Consider the following 20,888-nt stretch of genomic DNA (forward strand, 5'->3'; position numbering starts at 1 on the left):
GAAATCGAAACTGGCGAAAGTGGTTTCTCATATTTGGATCAAATAGTAAACCGTTGCAGGAATTCAGCGAATCCGCCAACTTCGGTGGATCTCTGTGGATCTCTTTCGCCCAGCGGTTTGAGTTCAACAATGTGATGTTCGGGTCTCTTTGTCTTTGTTCTCGAAGCAGCTACACTGTTTTTTTTTTAATATTGTGTTTGTACAGCCGTGGAGATGAAACCAATTGATTATCTGCATTTGTATGTTAGCGGTTGTGTGTGATACGTGTAATGACCAGATCATCGATAAATTTAACAATCTATGAAATGTGAGGAGTCCCATGTTGCAGCATAAAACTTGACGATTTTTAATAAATGTCTGCAGTGTGACTGAAAGTGAAACATTTGTTGGACGTCGTTGCTGAGCAATTAAAAGGACCGACGTGGTGATTCTTACCTGTCAATACTGTGAAATGTATTCTATTACATCTACATGTGACACCGTTACAGACATCTGACTGCGTCCCTAAGTCCGATGCCGAACGTTAAATTCCTCTCCCCGGTTTCCCTGTGATGGGTTCACTGGGAGGCTTGAGGTCTATCTGTGAGGTTGTGTCAGGCTGCGCTGTAACTGCTGACATCAGACATTGTTCTGTTGTAAAGGCAGCGAGGCGGCAAATGCTGAAATAGTAAACAAACACGGCAATGCTTGAAGCATTACGCCCCAAGCAGCAGGTCTCGAAAGCTTGTAGACAAAGTCGTGTCTTGGGCCATTCTGACAACAGTTTATAGAAAGTACATGTTTACTGTTTTTCCACTTATTCTGTTTTGCCTGGATGAGTGGTTCTGGGATTTGCTGTTTCTTTCAGTACGCTGGATGAACTCAGCAGGTCAGGCAGCATCAGTTAGAAACGATGAGTCGACGTTTCGGGCCTTCGTCAGGACTGAAAATGATCACAGCATCTGCAGGTTATTTTGTATTTGCTGTTTCTGTTTTTGTCCTTCGGCTATTCCACCGCATCGATGTTGATGATTGTCTAATGGGAGAACCCTGCAATCAGCGACCGGAATTATTCATTTCATTCATACCAGACGGGGATGGCGCCGATAGAAAATGTTCCAATCAATATTGTGTCTGATGTTACCCAGTTATATCTTTCCGCCGCCTCTTCACATTTTGCTCATCAGAAAGGAATCCATATTCGGATCATATCGATTTTATTTTAATGTGTAAATTTCTTTCCACGTCTCAGCCAGCTCTTCACCCTTCTACCGTTAATTGCAGGAATAAAGTAGAAATAACATGATGCCCGAGATTGCTGCATTGGCTGATGCTCAGTATTTTCTTTATTTGCTCTTTCCTGACTCTCTTCCAGCGAACTTGGTGGCGATCGTGATCCTGTCCCGGGGAAAGTGCGGTCTCTCCAAATGTGTCACTCGGTACCTGGTGGGAATGGCAGCAGCCGATCTCCTGGTCGTTATCTCGGAGCCGCTGCTGATGTGGACTGCATGGATTTATTTTCCCCGATCATTCCTGTTTATTACCCCTGTGTGCAGTCTCGGTACATGGTTGATTTTTGCGAGCACTGCAGCATCTGTTTGGCTGACTGTCGCTTTCACCGTTGATCGATTTGTGGCCATTTGCTGTGAGAAGCTGAAAAGAAAATATTGCACCGAGAGAACGGCGGCGGTGGTTATCGGGATAGTGAGTGTGTTGGCCTGTTTGGAGAGTGTCCCATGGTACTTTACACTGGAGCCTTTGGTAATAATTGATAGTGTTCCCTGGTATTGCATTGTTACACCGAACTTCAGAAATTCTCCCTCGTGGGCGGTATTTATGATGTTTTTCCGCATTTTAACCCCTTGTGTCCCATTCTTTCTGATTTTACTGCTCAATATTCTGACTGTCAGGAGGATTCTAGCGGCCAGTCGAGCCCGCAGAGGGCTCCGGGGGCAAAAGACAGGAGAAAAGGCCAAGGACCGGGAGATAGAGAGTCGACGCAAATCCATCATTTTGCTCTTCAGCATAACCGGTACTTTTATATCGCTGTGGGTAACACAGGTGGTATTTTACTTCTATCAACGGATTTCAATGAATTTTGTTTATTATGCTGTCACGGATCCAATTTACATTATAGAAGAGTCATCAGGAATGCTGCAGATTCTCAGTTCCTGCACCAACACGTGTATTTACACCCTGACTCAGAACAAATTCCGAGAGCAACTCAGGAATGCTGTGAAATACCCATTGAGTCCAATTTTGAAACTCATGAAACGTTAGCAATAAATGTTGCACATTATTCCAATTCAGCTCTCTTCAAGCTCCTATTCCATACCTTCACGTGAGTATGTAACACCCGAATCGCCTTGCGGCTTAATATAGGGGGTGATAGTCCCCTGCCCGGTCAAACGTCAGAGATCTCGTTTGTGTGGATGCTGCGCGATATGTCCCCGATACAAATCAGTACCCCGAAATCGCAAACAGTACACACTATGTGATTAAGCGATTAAGCTTTATAACTCTTATTTTGACTATATGGTTAGTAAGGAACAAAATATAAAAGAAAAACAATGCCCCAAATCATAAGATTTAATAATAACCAGTCTGTACACAAAGTTGTAGCACACGCAGTTGAGTAGTCCTTCTTCCACTATCGGTCTCCTCCGAGTGTCGCCGACTTTCGGACACCCGCTCCGAGTCCACCCCGTCCGGTGGTCTAACAAGTCTCTCCATTCGTGTCCTCTTTATTCATCTCTTCCTCTCCTTCTGGCAAAAGCCCGCGGAAATAACTGCTTCCAGGATCAACAGACATTGCAACAATCTCTTATTGGCTGACCTGTAATCTTTTATCTCTGGTAATAACCTAAACATTGCTGATACAGAGAAACCGTTACCTCAGCACTGAACATTACAAAGAAGCCATTACATTTGCAGTGAAACCTCACAGCGCGTTAAAAGTAAATGAAACAATATGGCGAACAGAGTTACAAGCAAAGCTTAAAAAATCTGCTGATGCTCGAAATACAAATAACACACACACAACCAGCGTCCTCATGAAGCCTGTCAGTGCGGAACGTTGGAAGTTTTTCTCCTTTCGAACTTGCTTCCTGTCTAATGAGTTGCACCACCATTTTGTGCGTGTTGCCTCAGAGTTACAAAACAGTTGTTTACAGCCGAGCCCGACGACATCCTGGCCTCAGCGTTCCAGAGAAATCCCCCTTTCATCTCACCTCCAGCCACGCTGAAATGGAAGCTTGAGGCGATCCTGTCACCCTTCTTCCCGATTCTGACAAAGCTGTCTGGTCTTGGAGCACATTTTCGACGGTATCAGTCACTCCTGCTCCCATCATAACCTGTCCTTTCCTTCACGCTCTTTGTCTCCTCTGTCTCCACCTGTAGATTTTCATTTTTTCTTCCCGTTTGAACTAACATCCAGTATCAGAATGTTAGCTCTCAGAGAAAGAGAAGAGGGGAGGTTGCTGAGAGTGGAGATGTCATGAAACCAAGAACAAAAGACACACTAAAGCGAAATGGGAACTGGTATGGTTTAATCCTACACGAAATGTTGGAGGAAACCGTCAGCTCAGGCAGCAGGATTGGAGAGAGAAAACAAATCCAGTTCTGCCGAAGGGTCTCTGCCCAAAGTGTCGAGCGTTTCCTCTTTTCCATCGATGCCGCCTGGCCTGCAAAGCTGTTGCAGCATTTTGGATTTGTAGATTCCGCAGTTTTTCTCTGGTGTGTGATTGCTCTAATCCTCGTCAGGGCCTGTGCAACACAGAACCGGCACTGGACAAAGAGCAAGCGAATAATAGTTGAAAAGGACAGTGTGATAGATTGCAGAAGTCGAAACAGATACTCGATAATCAATGGAACAAAAGCTCAGTTAATTTCAAAGTCATGCAATTGAGAAATTGGAGGATCTCTCTAACCAAACACGATCGGGAATGTTATTATTCATAGGATTAGAAAGATGATGAGAGAAGCAGCAGTTTCTGAAGGGTGATTGGTAAGTTCGTGGCTTAAGGTAGAAGGCGTCAATTTTTGAAAAGCTAGCACATTTATTTTTCCTACATTTACACACTTAGTCCAGCGGTTGTGGAGCATACGGATCCCTTCTTTGTAGACGTCAGCGTCTTGGACCTCCAGAAGTGGTCCACAGCAGGGGTGATTGATATGTTCTTAGACTAAGAGAGGAGACGAGTTATTAACTTCAAACTTTCTGTGTTTTCACACAAAGAGTTGAACTGCACGTGCATGTATCCAGAGCTGTATAACTAATCTCCTTCTACCTTAGGACACTAATTCATCCATCACCCCTACTGTGGACCACCTGGAAGTTCAAGCCGCTCTCGTTAGATGAGCGTGCAGTTCAACTCTTTGAGTGATAATGCAGTAAATGTGAAATTAATACCTCATATCGTTCTACCTTGGGCCACGAACATATCAATCATTCCTGCTATGGACTACTTCTAAAAAGAAGGGATCCGTATGCTCCACGACCGCTGGACTAAGTGTGTACATGTAAGAAGGGACTGCGGTGAAAAATAAATATGCTAGGTTTTCTAAAACTGACTTCCTCTACCTTAGGCCGCGAACTTGGTTAATTTTAAATTTCCCATTAGTCCTGGGAATTTTAAGACGCTGACTGCTGTCATTAATGGAGGCTAAACCTTTGAAATGGATTCGTTACGATAGGGTTGAAAATATTTGGAAAAACCTGACTAGATTCAACGAAGTGGCTTTGTGAGGGGAGGGTCGTGCTTTGCGCACCTGAATGATTTTCTGAGGAGGTGATAAAACAAATTAATGAGGGTAGAGTGGTAGAGGCTCTCTGTATGGAATTGAGTGAGGCGTTCGAAAACAGCCCCCACAATAGAGTCACCCAGAAGGTCAGAAGGCATGGGATTGATGGAAACTCGGCTGCCAGGATTTGGAATTACTGTATCTTGCTGGTGAGTATAGGACTGGCAAAATAGATGGAGAGTTTACAAAACATCTATTCTGTAACCAAGGAACACAAATCAAAGTTGCTGGTGAACGCAGCAGGCCAGGCAGCACCTCTAGGAAGATGTACAGTCGACGTTTCGGGCCGAGACCCTTCGTCAGGACTAACTGAAGGAAGAGTTAGTAAGAGATTTGAAAGTGGGAGGGGGAGGGGGATATCCAAAATGATAAGGGAAGACAGGAGGAGCAGGGATGGAGCCAAGAGCTGGACAGGTGATTGGCAAACGGGATATGAGAGGATCGTGGGACAGGAGGCCCAGGGAGAAAGAAAAGAGGGGGGGAACCCAGAGGATGGGCAAGGGGTATAGTCAGAAGGGACAGAGGGAGAAAACGGAGAGTGAGAGAAAGAATGTGTGTATAAAAATAAATAACGGATGGGGTACGAGGGGGAGGTGGGACATTAGCGGAAGTTAGAGAAGTCAATGTTCATGCCATCAGTTTGGATCTACCCAGACGGAATATAAGGTGTTGTTCCTCCAACCTGAGTGTGGCTTCATCCTTATGGTAGAGGAGGCCGTGGATAGACATATCAGAATGGGAATGGAATGTGGAATTAAAATGTGTGGACACTGGGAGATCCTGCTTTCTCTGGGGGACAGAGCGTAGGTGTTCAGCAAAACGGTCTCCCAGTCTGCGTCGGGTCTCACCAATATATAGAAGGCCACATCGGGAGTACTGGACACAGTATATCACCTCAGCCGACTCACAGGTGAAGTGCCGCCTCACCTGGAAGGACTGTCTGGGGCCCTGAATGGTGGTAAGGGAGGAAGTGTAAGGGCATGTGTAGCACTTGTTCCGCTTACAGGGAAAAGTGCCAGGAGGGAGATCAGTGGGGAGGGATGGGGGGGACGAATGGACAAGGGAGTCGCGTAGGGAGCGATCCCTGCGGAAAGCAGAGAGAGGTAGGGGGAGGGAAAGATGTGCTTAGTGGCTTGCCCTTACACTTCCTCCCTTACCACCATTCAGGGCCCCAGACAGTCTTTCCAGATCTGGGCTCCCAATCCAGCCACACCGCGGTCACTATGTGTGTGTGTATTGACAACATGCAGTTTGGCCACGGGGAATCGAAGGCAGAATGGGTGTGCAGGCCAGTGCTGTGATTACTGAGTGCCGGTGTTAGGAGCTAGTTAGTAGTGGAGAGCATGTAGGAAGCGGCGTTTAACAGGAAACAAGGCGGAGGGTCCAAAGCGTCCTCGTTGGCCTCACGGGGCCGGGCTGTCGAATCCGCCAGTGGCAACGAACCGGAACTCCTGACTGAAAGATATAACAGAAAGCTGAGGGAAATGTTCCTGAGAGTGGAACAGCAGTCCCTTTAATGAAGGGGCTGCTCCCATCATCAGTAAACCGGTCCCCCCTCAAAAAAATCGGCTGAGTTTAACCGAGCGAGTGTGGAGCAGAGGCGTCAGAGATACGACCCGTAATATATGCCTATAGTTTTCAACAGAGGATCTCCCGTATCTGCACCATGACTTCCTTCTCTCATGGGATTCTTTTCTACACCCTCCCAAGTTTTATCATACCCCTTCAATATTGTACTTACCACAAATGTACACAATCAGACAGGTGTGGACTAACCAACGCGATGAAGTGTTTTAAGGTGACATCCCGACTTTGGGTCCCAATGATGTTACTGCTTCAGGTCATGGGTCATACAGCTCCTTCACCTTATCTTTGTCTCTGTTTCCAATTTCAGGGATCCATCTGGCTTTATCTAAAGGTATCCATTATCTGTATAAGTTCTCTCCCGGATTAACTGTCCATTTGCACCACATTCTTCATGCCTGAGCCATTCTGTAACCTGCTTTCCCCGTTGACCCAGTTCCCAATTTTCTTCACTATCGACCACACCAGCAATTCTGGTGTCAACTGCGTAGTTACTGATCATTCCACCTGCAGGTCTCCTCTCAGAATAACATCCCTCGTTTCCTGTGAATCTTCTCAGAGGGCCTACGTTGTATACAATTGTCCAACTCACAACGGACCTACGTATTCTCATCCTTCAGCTAGCTTACCATTTGAGACCTTGTAAGACCTCTTGCTACATGTTCAAAACACCTGATCATATTTATTAACGTGGTTTTCCTTATACACCTGGATATGCCAAATCATTTTTAACTTTCAAATTAAAGGTGGATGTTGTCTCCCAAAACCCGCATCAGTAACTATCGCGCTTTCTGAACTCGAGTGGCATCTTGCAGACAAGTTCGATGGACGTGGCGGGGAACGGAGTATATAGAATCTGTGAGGAGCAAGCGGCCGAGAGCGAGGGAGTAAAGAATCTCGGAGAGAAGTTTATTTTCTCCACTGCTCGGGCAAAAGAGGTTAGACTGCACGGGCGCGTAACGTACAGCACCAAAGGTTTGGAAAAAACAAGTCCCCCATATACAGCGGGCAGCGAAGAGAGCGTCAGTGGAGTGAGAGGGAGCAGAGCGGGACGGCTTTAGTTCAGCAGGCTTCGGCGTGAACAGGCAGAGGCGAGGGTCGGTTCCGGTAAGCTTTGTTTTGTTTGTTTAGAGTAGAGAGAATGCCAGACAGGATGTTGCAATGCTCCTCTTACAGGATGTGGGAAGTCAGGGAGCCCTTCGGTGTCCCTGACAACGACACCTGCAAGAAGTGCATCTAGCTTCGGCTCATAACAAACCGCGTTAGGGAACTGGAGCAGGAGCTGGATGACTTCCGGAACATTCGGGAGAATGGGGAGTTTATAGACAGTAGCTTCAGGGAGGTAGTTACGCTAAAGGAGCAGGGCACAGGTAATTGGGTTACCGTCAGACAAGGGAAGGGGAAGGGGCAGGCAGAGCAGGGTTCTCCTGCGGCTATACCCCTCAACAAAATGTATACCGATTTGGGACCTGTTAGGGGGACGGCTTACCTGGGACAAGTTGCGGCAGCCGGATCTCTGGCACTGAGTCTGGTTCTGCAGTGCAGAAGGGAGGGTGGAAGAAGAAGAGAGCGGTAGTGATAGGAGACTCGATAGTTGAAGGTACAGACAGGAGATTCTGTGGTCGTGACAGAGAATCCAGGATGGTTTGTTGCCTCCCGGGTGCCAGGGTCGAGGATGTCTCTGATCGCTTGCATGACATTCTGAAGTGGGAGAGTGATCAGCCGGATGTTGTGGTGCACATCGGTACCAGTGACATAGCAAGGAAGAGTGAGCTGGTCCTTAAGAGTGAGTATAGGGAGCTTGGTAGGAAGTTGAAAAGCAGGACCTCAAGGGCGGTAATCTCAGGATTGCTACCTGTGCCACGTGCCAGTGAGGGTAGGAATAGGATGCTCTGGCGGATGGACATAAACTAGATTTGCAGGGCGATGGGAACCAGAGTGCCAGAGCAGATGGTGGAGCGGGATCTGATTGGTAAGTGGGAGGCCTTCAAAGGAGAAATTTTGAGAGTGCGGAGTTTGTATATTCCTGTCAGGATTAACGGCAAAGTGAATAAGAATAAGGAACCTTGGTTCTCAAGGGATATTGGAACTCTGATAAAGAACAAAAGAGAGATGTATGACATATATACGAAACAGGGAGCAAATAAGGTGCTTGAGGAGTATAAAAAGTGCAAAAAAGTACTTAAGAAAGAAATCAGGAAGGCTAAAAGAAGACATGAGGTTGCTTTGGCAGTCAAGGTGAAGGATAATCCAAAGAGCTTCAACAGGTATATTAAGAGCAAAAGGAGAGTAAGGGATAAAATTGGTCCTCTTGAAGATCAGAGTGGTCGGCTATGTGCAGAACCAAAATAAATGGGAGAGATCTTAAACGTCTTTTTTGCGTCTGTATTTAGTAAGGAAACTGCATGAAGTCAATGGAAATACGGCAAAGAAGTAGTGACGTCATGGAATCTATTCAGGTTGAAGAGGAGTATGCTTGCTATCATGAGGCAAATCAGAGTAGATAAATCCCCCGGACCTGATAGGGTATTCCATCGGACCTTGAAGGAGATTAGTGTTGAAATTGCAGGGGTCCTGGCAGATATATTTAAAATGTCGGTATCTCCGGGTGAAGTGCCGGAGGACTGGAGGATAGCTCATGTTGTTCCGTTGTTTAAAAAAGGCTGTAAAAGTAATCCGGGAAATTATAGGCCGGTAACTTTGACGTCGGTAGTAGGTAATTTACTGGGTGGAGCACTAAGAGGAAAGATCTACAAGTATTTGAATTGACAGGGACTTATTAGGGAGAGGCGACATGGTTTTGTACGTGGTAGGTCATGTTTAACAACTCTATTAGAGTTTTTCTAGGAAGTTACCAGGAAAGTGGATGAACGGAAAGCAGTGGATGTTGTCTACATGGACTTCAGTAAGGCCTTTGACAAGGTCTGGCATGGGAGGTTAGTTAGGGAGATTCAGTCGCCAGGTATACATGGTTAGGTAGTAAATTGGATTAGACATTGGCTCAATGGAAGAAGCCAGAGAGTGGTAGTGGAGGATTGCTTCTCTGAGTGGAGGTCTGTGACTAGTGGTGTGCCACAGAGATCAGTGCTGGGTCCATTGTTATTTGTCATCTATATCAATGATCTGGATAACAATGTGGTAAGTTGGATCAGCAAATTTGCTGTTGAACAAAGATTGGTGGTGTAGTGGACAGAGAGGAAGAGTTTCAAAGCTTGCAGAGGGATTTGGACCAGCTGGAAAAATGGGCTGAAAATGGGAGATGGAGTTTAAAACAGACCAGTGTGAGATATTGCACTTTGGAAGGACAAACCAAGTTAGAACATACAAGGCAAATGGAAGGGCACTGAGGAGTGCAGTAGAACAGAGGGATCTGGGAATACAGATACAAAATTCCCTAAAAGTGGCGTCATAGGTAGATAGGGTCGTAAAAAAAGCCTCTGGTATATTGGCCTTTATAAATGAAAGTATTGAGTATAAGAGTTGTAATGTTATGCTGAGGTTGTATAAGGTATTGGTGAGGTCGAATTTGGAGTACAGTATTGTGAGCAGTTTTGGTTACCAAATTACAGGAAGGAATTTAATAAGGTTGAAAGACTGCAGAGAAGGTTTACAAGGATGTTGCCGGGACTTGAGAAAGTGAGTTACAGAGAAAGGTTGAATAGGTTGCGACTTTATTCCCTGGAGCGTAGAAGAATGAGTGGAGATTTGATAGAGGTATACAAAATTATGATGGGTATAGATAAAGTGCAAGCAGGCTTTTTCCACTGAGGTTAGAGGAGAGAGAAAAAAAAACAAAGGAAATGGGTTAAGGGTGAAGGAGGAAAAGTGTAAAGGGAACATTGGGGGTGGGGGGCTTCTTTGCACAGAGAGTGCTGGGAGTGTGGAGTGAGCTGCCAGAGAAAGTGGTAAATGCGCGCTCATTTTTAACATTGAAGAAAAACTTGGATAGGTGCATGCGTGAGAGATGTATGGAAGGATATGGTTCAGGTGCAGGTCAATGCGACTAGGCATAAAAATGGTTCGGCACAGCCAAGAAGGGCCAAAAGGCCTGTTTCTGTGCTGTAATGTTCTATGGTTCTATGGTTCTGTGGTTCTCATCCTTTACTGAAAATAAACCAGAGTGGATAGTCCATCACTGAACTGGCTCCCCAACCCACTGTTTCAATGACGGTACAGCTCACTTATTTCTTCATTTTAATTATTTATGTATATTTTAATTTGTATTTCCTTATTGGATAGTTGTCTATCGTTGAGTGCAGCATTTTTGCAGCTTCCCTGGTGGTCTAGTGGTTAGGATTCGGTGCTCTCACCGCCGCGGCCTGGGTTCGATTCCCGGTCAGGGAATTAGAATATTTCTTACTATAATTTATTGTACTCACTGTAACTTACCGTGTTTACCAACCTACTGTAACAACAACAGCATTTCCGTCTCTGTTTTGCCTACATCCTCCTGAATCAGGATCATAGGACCATATGATACAGTAGAATTACCTCGCTTGGCCTATCAGGTTTGCTTCGCCATTTCGTGACGGATGATCCATTGTTTTCTCAGCCCCATTCTCTCTGTATCGTTTTGTATCCTGATCAATGAAATATCTATGAACATCTGTCTTAAATATACATACAGACATGAACTACACAGCTGCCCGTGGCAACAAATTCCACATATTCACCACTCTGGCTAAATAGCTTATTCCTCATCTCCGTTGAAAAAGTATTCCCTCTATTCTAAGGCTGCGTCTTCTAGTCTTAGACTCTGCCACCACAGGGAACATCCCCTCCACATCCACTCTATCAAGGCCTTTCCCCATTCCATAGGTTTCAATGAGGTCACCCCTCATTCTTCTGAATTCCAGACACCACAGGCCCGGAGCCATCAAACTCTCTTCATATGAGAAGCCATTCAATCCTGGAATCATTTTCATGAACCTTCTTTGAACCCTCTCCAGTGGCAGCACATGCTTTCTAAGATAAGGGACGCAAATCTGCTCACAATGCTCCGTGAGGCCTCGCCAGTGCCATAAAGTCTCAAAATTACATCCTTGCTTTTATACTGTATTGTTTTTTGAAATGAAGGCTGACATCGCATTTGCCTGCCTCACCACAAACTCAACCTGCAAAATTACCTTTAGCGAATCCTGCACAAGGACTCTGAAGTTCCTTAGCGCCTTCGTTTTGTTTCTCTGCATTTAAAAAAGTAGTCTACTCTATCATCCCTTCTACCAAGGTGCATGTCCATACATTTCTCTGCACTGCATTTCATCTGCTACGTCTTTTCCTGCTGTCCCAAACTAAGTCCTTCCTTGATCTCTCTATTCCCTCAAAGGATGCCCTGCTGCTTTCACTCTGAGGAATCTGTGTATGTTGAGTGGGGTGAGTCGATCATTCCTGGTGCCTGCACTGGAACTGTTGGAATGTTTCATTAATCAGGTCTGCTTTAGCGCTGGGATCAAAGACCGTTTAATGACAATATTCTGTGTCCATTTAGCGCTCGAGTAAGTCTCTTCATCTGATCTCTTTGCCATCCATCTGCATGTGCACCAGCCGGACAGTTTCATTAGAAAGAGGACAGTCAACATGCCTCTGTCCATTCTGATTCCGCCTGCTGGCGGTTGATCAAACTCTTCTTGTTTGCACATGTGTCCCGGTGATGGAAGTACCACGTGATTCCATTGCTCTGCATGGCCCATAAGAAGCGGAAAGTGAGTCACAGACAATCTGATTGCTCAGCAAAATGACAGTATCTCCATCTCCTGATCACAGCAGTAGTTGGCTTCGTAACCAAGCATTCTCATTTACCATTAACTTCCATATCATGTCTATCCAATGATACCTGACGCATTCCACTGATGAGGGTCGTGAGGAAATTATGAATTGATACAGGCTCTTCGGCCTAAAATCCATTCCGACCAACATGACCACCAGCGAATCCCAGTTTCCTGCGGGCGGCCCATATTCATCCAACCCCAGGCCTTCCGTGAAACTGTTATACCTGCCTAATCTACTTTTGGCAGCTCATTCCACATATTCATGAAACCTCTTTGTGAAAACGTTGCTACTCAAGTGCCTTTCAAAGCTTCCCCTCTCACTCTAAATCCATTTCCCGCGTTTTGGTCTCCCCTGCTCAAGAAAGACTGCTATCACTGACGTTATCTCTGCCTTTCCTCATTTAAATCGCATCCTCCTCCTCTTGTAAAGAACTAATGACAAGCTTGGACAAACCCTTAATATAACCCGATTCTTCCTGCCCTGACAACGTCATTGTATAACTTACTCACACTCGTTCAAGATTGTCGGGATATTTTCTCTCATACAGCGTCCAAAACGGTACATGGCACTGTATCCACAAGTTCAACAGCGACCTATACAACTGCATTATAATGTCCCAAATTATGTTCCTTCCTGTTGCCCTGGATCAGGAAGGCCGGCGTGAGAAAACGGCTTTTCACTATTCTATCGACCTGTGACGCCGAAATCAGCGAACTGTGCACTTGTGCCCTGGGTCCCCCGTGTCAATTGCACTCTCTAATACCAAGGCATTTACAACACAAGTGCTTTGCAAATTTGATTTCCAGAATGCAGCACAGTGTACTTATCTGCATTGAGATCCATTCGCCACATCTCCGCCCACATCTCTAACTGATCTAGATAAGCCTGTAATCTGCAATAATCATCAACAGCACCGCAAGCAGCAGGAAATCTGCAGATGCTGGAAATTCAAGCAACACACATCCAAGTTGCTGGTGAAAGCAGCAGGCCAGGCAGCATCTCTAGGAAGAGGTGCAGTCGACGTTTCAGGCCGAGACCCTTCGTCAGGACTAACTGAAGGAAGAGTTAGTAAGAGATTTTGAAAGTGGGAGGGGGAGGGGGAGATCCAAAATGATAGGAGAAGACAGGAGGGTGGGGGGGGGGGGATGGAGCCAAGAGCTGGACAGGTGATTGGCAAAGGGGATATGAGAGGATCATGGGACAGGAGGCCCAGGGAGAAAGACAATTGGGGGGTGGGAACGCAGAGGATGGGCAAGGGGTATAGTCAGAGGGACAGAGGGAGAAAAAGGAGAGTGAGAGAAATGATGTGTGTATAAAAATAAATAAAGGATGGGGTACGAGAGGGAGGTGGGGCATTAGCGGAAGTTAGAGAATTCAATAGCACCGCCTAATTTTGCGTCATGCAGAAATCTCCTGATCAAGACGTGATTTCACATCAAATTTGCCGACATAGATAACGAATAACGAGTAAAAGCGACCACTGTGGCATAGAAAAGTCTTCGATATCCAACTGATTGCAGCACCTCCTGGCTTGCACTCTCCAGTTCCTTCCCAACTCTTGCCCCATTCCCAGCTCCCCACACTGGTCATCTACCCTCTACCTTCAGCTCAGAGTCAGTGTGTGGATCCGAAATGTGTACTGTTTCCGTCCACAAATTCTACCCGACCCGCTGTCCACTGTACCTGGAGAGATTTGTTCTGTATGACATTTGTTTGATAAGGAGAGCATGAATTTGAAAAGTATCCCAGGTTCGGAGTCAATAAACCCCAGAATAACTGTGTGAGATCTTACAGACAGTAACCTTCAAGAAAATACATTTGATCTTCTTCACTACTCACTGCATCTCAATCCTTTGCCTACTGAGCACTCAGAGATGCTGTCTGTCTGTAGACAGGATGACCATACATTGCCCACATTTGACTCTAGTCCTAATTACTCACCACGACTCCTCTGGACTCATCTGCTGAAATCTGAGTGAGTGCTCTCAGGTCCAGCCGAGTTTATTGCCGTGTGCCCAGGGACGGTGAGGTACAGGGACGATGAAACACTTGCACCCACATTGCAGACGCGTAGAGACAGACAGTACGCGTAACATAAATTATACAATGCTGCATCATTAACAAAGGATAGATATAGTTTTGTACCATTTTCAGACTAGGAAATGATTCCTCGACAGACTATTGACATAGATTGTGAATAATTCATCTCCAAGCATCTGTCCCTATTATATCCACTGGGATAGCATGCCGGCCCAAGAAAGGCCTGCTTATTCCTTTTCATTAAACACCCAGACAACAGAAAGAAGGGCGGGCCTATCGTCCTCTTCAGCCAGCCCTGACATTCAATAGGATCAGCCTGGCCCAAACATGCTCTCAATCCCACTCCCCATTCCACATTTTTCCGTTCAAAGTCTTCCGGTGTCCTCCACCAAGTCTTCTTCCTTCTCCCGAGGTGAAAGCAGATAAACTCCTGTCCTCCGCCTTCAATTCGATGCTCTGATAACGCCCCAAACTTTGGACAGAAGCATATAGATGGAAATATCATTAAAAACGGGACGTGGTTGAGTTTCGCTCCGGATTGACAGGACTTAAAGCAGGCAGAACCAGTCAGGGTCTGCGGGAGAAAAGAAGTCCTGGGAGAAACTATTTCCGCATTGGTTAACACAATAGATTGACATCCACACACACCAATTGGAGTAAGCAGGTTTCACATCATTTGAGGAGTGTTGCCTTGTGCGTTGTTGGCTGATGTCCGGCGCGTGCACAGTCTGGACACCGCATCAGAGACAACCTGCGAGGGTGATATTGACGGAAGATCAGCGAACCTGCTTTTGTACGGCAACAGGCGGGTGACTCGTTGCTCAAGGGAGCAATGGAGAGTCTGTAGAGTGAGTGACATGAAACGGGAAAAGTTCTTCCCGGTCCTGCTTGCACCGGTCTGCGCAGTTCAGCGACAGTGTCATAATCCAAACATTCCCCTCCCCTTCAACCTCGGCTGGACAGCATTTCTTATTTAAATATGTGGATAGTTTATTGGTTCAATATTCAAGTTTTTTCAGCTAATTGAAAATTTTACACGGTGGTCGTCTCCTAAGGGAGCACTGAAGCAAAGTTCCGGGAACAGACTTGTTGGAAAAACGCGACTCCTTCATGTCCTGTCTCCTGTTCTCCCCGACATTTCAACACCAGTTCACACCCTCTCCCCTACACTCAACCCCAGCTGTCTTGTTTTCTAAACCTTTGCTTCAGCTTGTGAGGGAAGTGTGGGTGTGAGGAATGTGTGTGTGTGTGTGTGGGGGGGGGGTGGAGTTAGAGAGAGCGAGACATGGAATAAGGCAGGGAAGAGAGGCACATTGGAGACATGGCAAGATTGATAAATGGAGTAGTGTGAAAGGAGGAGAGGGAGAGGTACAGGGCAATTTCCCAATTTCATGTTCATTTTGCGCCACCTTTCTCCGCAGTGTTTTCCTGACTATCAGAGAGCAATATTTCACCCCAACAACAAAACGAAGTTGATCTTTCCGTCCCTTTATTCAAAGTCGGAGCTGGTGGGCTCGTAAGTATTATCACCCTTCGGACTGAGGAGGGGAAATGGCTCATGCGTTTACACATGACCGTCCAACAGAGGGAGCGAGTGAGGGCGCAACGTTATAGTTATTGATACAAATCCAGTTTCTTCAACTATAAAAGCAATTAACATTAAATTGGTGTCATTAATTCTTAAAATTCCAAACTCAGCGCTGATTTGGGTGCAAGATAAATCGTCCGCACTCTAACTGAAGGAAGTACCTTGGTGAACGAAGTGAGGCGCTCTGCATCCATACAGCTGTAGAACACACCAACGTCAGTCGTCCTGTTTCTACTCAAAATCAATGGTTAGACACTCGGTTGCAAATTTAAAAAATACCGTAGCTAAATAAAGAGTTCTGGCTTGTCCATTTGGCTCGTTTCCACGTATCCCCACCTATCAGCAAGTAGATATTTCATTGCACTTGTGCGTTCACGTAGATGTGTACATTAATATAAATTCGTGTTCGCTTTGAGGTAATCACCAATTACCTATAATACATGTCCCCCTCGATTAGACCCGTCACCAGATGCGGGTGAATTAAATCACTGTCATTAAATTTTGCGCAGTGGGAACTCATCGGGTCGACCAGCATCTGCGGGTGTGGTGTGGAGGGGTGGGTGGGGGCTGTAATATTCAATATTTTCCTTTGAAAAACTGGATCAGGAACCTCGGTAATCTCGTGTTCATTCACATGATTGAACTGACAGAAATATGGAATGGTTATCAACTCCACGAGTTCTCGACTCTCGCCAGCCGAAGGAACAGGATTTATCGAAGAACGTGTTACCGGCTCCAGTGTTGTGCTGGAACTCAATACATCGGCATTCAGGTCGGTAATGAAACTCGGATCGGGAAAGTGCCGCCTCGGACAGAGCTTCGATCTCATAACCTGAGACACCCAAGTTGAAAACTAGTATCTGGTGCTATCTGCGTCGACGTTGCTCCTTTGCAGATTTGATGAATTTAGATCAGGAAGCGTTAGGACGGTCTAGTATTGTCCCTCATTAATGAGCTGTCCGTTCTGCTGAGCGTGTGAGGCTGATGACGTGACGTAGCCGGACAACGGGCTACAATGAGAATATTTAGGCTCCGACAGGTTAGTTGAGTGAGGGGCTCAAACTGGACGACAGCGTTTATTGCAGGAATGTGTGAGTCACACGTACTTCGTTGGGACTGGTATTAAATAAGGACGTAAGGTTGCGGTGAGACTATGAAGGGAAACTGTTCACGAAACAGTGATGGCGAGCCGGTAGGTGGATCAGGTAGTTTTTCAAGACAACTGCAGATTGTAGTTTATTGTAACTAGATTGGAAATTAGAAATAGAGAAACCATTGTCATATATTTGTACGGGGTTGCTGAGGTCGGCGCTGGTGCGGCGACGATAATTTTACTTCGCTTATTTGCTGAAAGGTACGGTAGCACTGGAGAAGCTCGGAACAATTTGAGTGACTTACCTCCCGTGATGAAGGTACGTGCTCTACCGAACAACTGAAGTTAAAACTATAAACTGCAGAAGAGAGAATTAGGGCTGAATCTAGGGTCATGGCTGAGACGTGCAGTCGAGGAAAATTAGTTCAAGGTATGAGGAATTATCATTTAAAACCGAGTTAAATGAGAATAACCACACATAGATTCCTGATACAATAAAATACTCCGCGAGATATGGTTGTGGATATTATAACACAGGATGCTACTTCAAATAGGACATGGATGCATTTCTGAAATATTAAGGACATCTAGGATTGTGAAAAAGGCAAAGAAGACAGTTTGAAACGTGGGGAAGCGCAGCCATGATCACACGGGATAACCGCACGGAAGCCATCTGTAACTGGCTTGGACCCCAGACTGGAAGGAACGTTTCGGAATTTTCTATTCAGTAGCTAATTAAACTCATGGGACTGACCTCCCCGGCTGACGTTCGTACAGAACGGCGATTAAAATGCCAGGACCCTATTATCAATTAAATAACCTCAGGCTGACGAATAGTATTGTTGTCAGCAACTGTACTGCATGCAATATCAGGGTTTGGGTCACCTGTAGTCAATGACACTGTTTGCCACTCGCCACACATTGCTCGCTTCTACCGCTTGCTGCCCATGATCGGCAACATCTCCAGGCGCAGAGACGTACCGGAGATTTGATCAGGGGGATGCTCCAGCTGCAGCTGAGGGAGACGCTAATGCTCTTGTGTGGACTCTGCCAGACCTGCAGTAACACTGGAATTGATTAAAGTCAGAGTCTGACAGATGATGAGAAGACGTCGTCATGTGTATCGTAAAGAGAAAGGATGGAGTCCGCTTCTCCCCGCTGACGCTGAAGAATCTGCGCTGCATAGTTCCTTCATTCAGTTCTATGAGACAGTAAATCTCCAAATTGCAGAGAGTTTAAGCTGCCTCAAGGAGATTGATCAGAATTGGATAGAAATGAACTCTTTACGGTGAGTAGAAATGCATTGGACTGAATTGTACTAAAGATTGTAAAAACCAAGTCTTTGCAGGAGTCAGCTCAGGGAAGATGCAGCGCTCAGACAGCAGGCAGGGGTTTAAATTTTATTGGCAGGTATTTGGACTTCTGGTTCTTTGTGCCTATAATGTGAGCGCTGCGAGCAGGGTTCGAACCTGCGTGGGGAAACCCCATTGGATTTCAAGTCCAACGCCTTAACCACTCGGCCATCGCAGCTCCGTGTAGTACCGTAGTACTGCACCTGAAATGATGATTGAACATGGTTTATTTTCAGTAATCGAACTTGATGAATCATCACTCCGATACCAATAGTACGATTGGACAGTTTGGAAATTTGTTTCAACACCATTAGGTGAGAATTTGAGTGTCAGGGGATGGTATTGGCGTCAGTGTCGCAAATGAAGGAGATTTCCACGGTTTGAGATAAAGGTCAGGATCAGAATCAGGGTTATTATGACGGACATATGTCTTTTTGTTCAGATTTATAGTAACTATACCGTGTAACACATATAGATTAATTATATAAAGTCATAGGTCCATAAGACAAAGGAACAGGAACAGGCCATTCGCCCCATCAAGACTGTCCGCCAATGTGGCAGAGCTGATTTATTATCACCCTCAAACCCATTCTATCGGACATTGGCATTGACATCCTTAGCAATCAATAAATTATCAACTTCTGCTGCTAACACCCAATGCGTTGGCCTCCGTAACCGTCTGTGACAACTAATCCCTCAGACACACCACCCTCCGGCTACAGATATTCCGTCTCACCTCTGTTCTAAACCATCATCGTTCTCTTCTGAGGCCCTGCTCTCCAATCCTACATTTCCCTACGAAAGGAAACACCCTCCGCACTTCTACTCTAAGTAAGCATTTCAATATTCGACCAATTTCAATGAGATACCCTTGCAGTGAGCACAGACACGGAGCTCGCAAAAGCGCCTCGTTTAAACATGTTAACCCATGCGTTCCCGGAATCATTCTCGGTAACCTCTCTGGACGCTCCAAGTGTTTTCTGACCAGTATCTTATATCTGTCAACATTACATTGTTGCTTTTATATTCTACTTCTCCTGAAATGAATATTGAAATTGTATTTCCCTTCCTTTACCACTGACTAAGCCTGGAAGTATTAATTAGGGAATATTGCACAAGGTCACTTTTCACCTCTGATTTCTAAAAACTATCTTCACTTAGAAAAGTTTTTTCAATCTTTTCTTCCAATATGCATTACTATACTACAGTATACGATTATCAATTTGACAAATCTTTGTTCATTCTCCTCAAATGTCTTTGATCTTAGATGTGCTTTGAATTTTTGAATTTTCGAACACGTTAAAGTCAGGATACCTGGCATATAATTTCCTTTCTTTAGCCTCCCTTCATTCTCCCAGAGTGGAGTGACAATCGCAATTTTCCAACCATCAGGATCTATTCTGAAATGTAATGATACATGAAGGAGTACGACAACTGCCTCCAGAATCTCTTCACTTACCACTTTCAGAACCCTGGGTTGTAGTCCAACTGGTCCCGATGACATATAACTTCAGAGCTTTCAGCTTCACAGGCGCCTTCTCCAGAGTCATAACATCTACTCTCACTGATGCACTCTGACACACGTTTATCGGTGCCATTATGCTGGTGTCTTCCACAGCGCAGCCTGGAGCAAAATATTCATTCAGTTCGTCCATCTTTTACCCGCCATTACTACTTCTTCCGCGTCATTTTCCAGCTTTCTGATATCTACTCTTACATCCCTAGTATTCTTCATATGTTTAAAAATGGTATTTTCTCTATTATTAGCCACTAAATCTTTCCTCTCATCATTTTTTATTTAGAAACAGAGAAACATAGAAACATAAAAAATAGGTGCAGCAGTAGGCCATTCGGCCCTTCAAGCCTGCACCGCCATTCAGTATGATCATGGCTGATCATTCAACTCAGAACCCCACACCAGCCTTCCCTCCATACCCCCGACCCCTGTAGCCACAAGGGCCATATCTAACTCCCTCTTAAGTATAGCCAATGAACTGGCCTCAACTGTTTCCTGTGGCAGAGAATTCCACATATTCACCACTCTCTGTGTGAAGAAGTTTTTCCTAATCTCGGTCCTAAAAGGCTTCCCCTCTATCCTCAAACTGTGGCCCCTCGTTCTGGACTTCCCCAACATCGGGAACAATCTTCTTGCATCTGGCCTGTCCAATCCCTTTAGGATCTTATACGTTTCAATCAGATCCCCCCTCAATCTTCTAAATTCCAACGAGTACAATCCCAGTTCATCCAGTCTTTCTTCATATGAAAGTCCTGCCATCCCAGGAATCAATCTGGTGAACCTTCTTTGTACTCCCTCTATGGCAAGGATGTCTTTCCTCAGATTAGGGGACCAAAACTGCACACAATACTCCAGGTGTGGTCTCACCAAGGCCTTGTACAACTGCACTAGTACCTCCCTGCTCCTGTACTCGAATCCTCTCGCTACAAATGCCAGCATACCATTCGCCTTTTTCACCGCCTGCTGTACCTGCATGCCCACTTTCAATGACTGGTGTATAATGACACCCAGGTCTCGTTGCACCTCCCCTTTTCCTAATCGGCCACCATTCAGATAATAATCTGTTTTCCTGTTTTTGCCACCAAAGTGGATAACTTCACATTCATCCACATTAAATTGCATCTGCCATGAATTTGCCCACTCACCCAACCTATCCAAGTCACC

At 45.5% G+C, this 20,888-nt stretch overlaps 1 protein-coding gene and 2 non-coding genes across 3 annotated transcripts; 2 read left to right on the plus strand and 1 right to left on the minus strand.

Moving 5' to 3' along the window:
- Positions 1-1,284: 1,284 nt before the first annotated feature.
- On the plus strand, positions 1,285-2,259 carry LOC140208002 (probable G-protein coupled receptor 139). The gene has a single exon (XM_072276535.1). It carries the CDS (start codon positions 1,285-1,287, stop codon positions 2,257-2,259), a length of 975 nt encoding a protein of 324 aa, XP_072132636.1.
- Positions 2,260-10,638: 8,379 nt separating this feature from the next.
- On the plus strand, positions 10,639-10,710 carry trnae-cuc (transfer RNA glutamic acid (anticodon CUC)). The gene has a single exon. It is a non-coding gene; the product is annotated as a tRNA-Glu (tRNA).
- Positions 10,711-18,304: 7,594 nt separating this feature from the next.
- On the minus strand, positions 18,305-18,386 carry trnas-uga (transfer RNA serine (anticodon UGA)). Its single transcript has one exon. It is a non-coding gene; the product is annotated as a tRNA-Ser (tRNA).
- Between the last annotated feature and the right edge of the window lie 2,502 nt (positions 18,387-20,888).

The sequence above is a fragment of the Mobula birostris genome, chromosome 13, assembly GCF_030028105.1.
Source record: "Mobula birostris isolate sMobBir1 chromosome 13, sMobBir1.hap1, whole genome shotgun sequence".
NCBI classification, from domain to species: domain Eukaryota; kingdom Metazoa; phylum Chordata; class Chondrichthyes; order Myliobatiformes; family Myliobatidae; genus Mobula; species Mobula birostris.

Coding starts and splice junctions, on each gene's coding strand:
- LOC140208002 (XM_072276535.1), top strand. CDS start 1,285: ATGCCCGAGATTGCTGCATTGGCTGATGCTCAGTATTTTCTTTATTTG.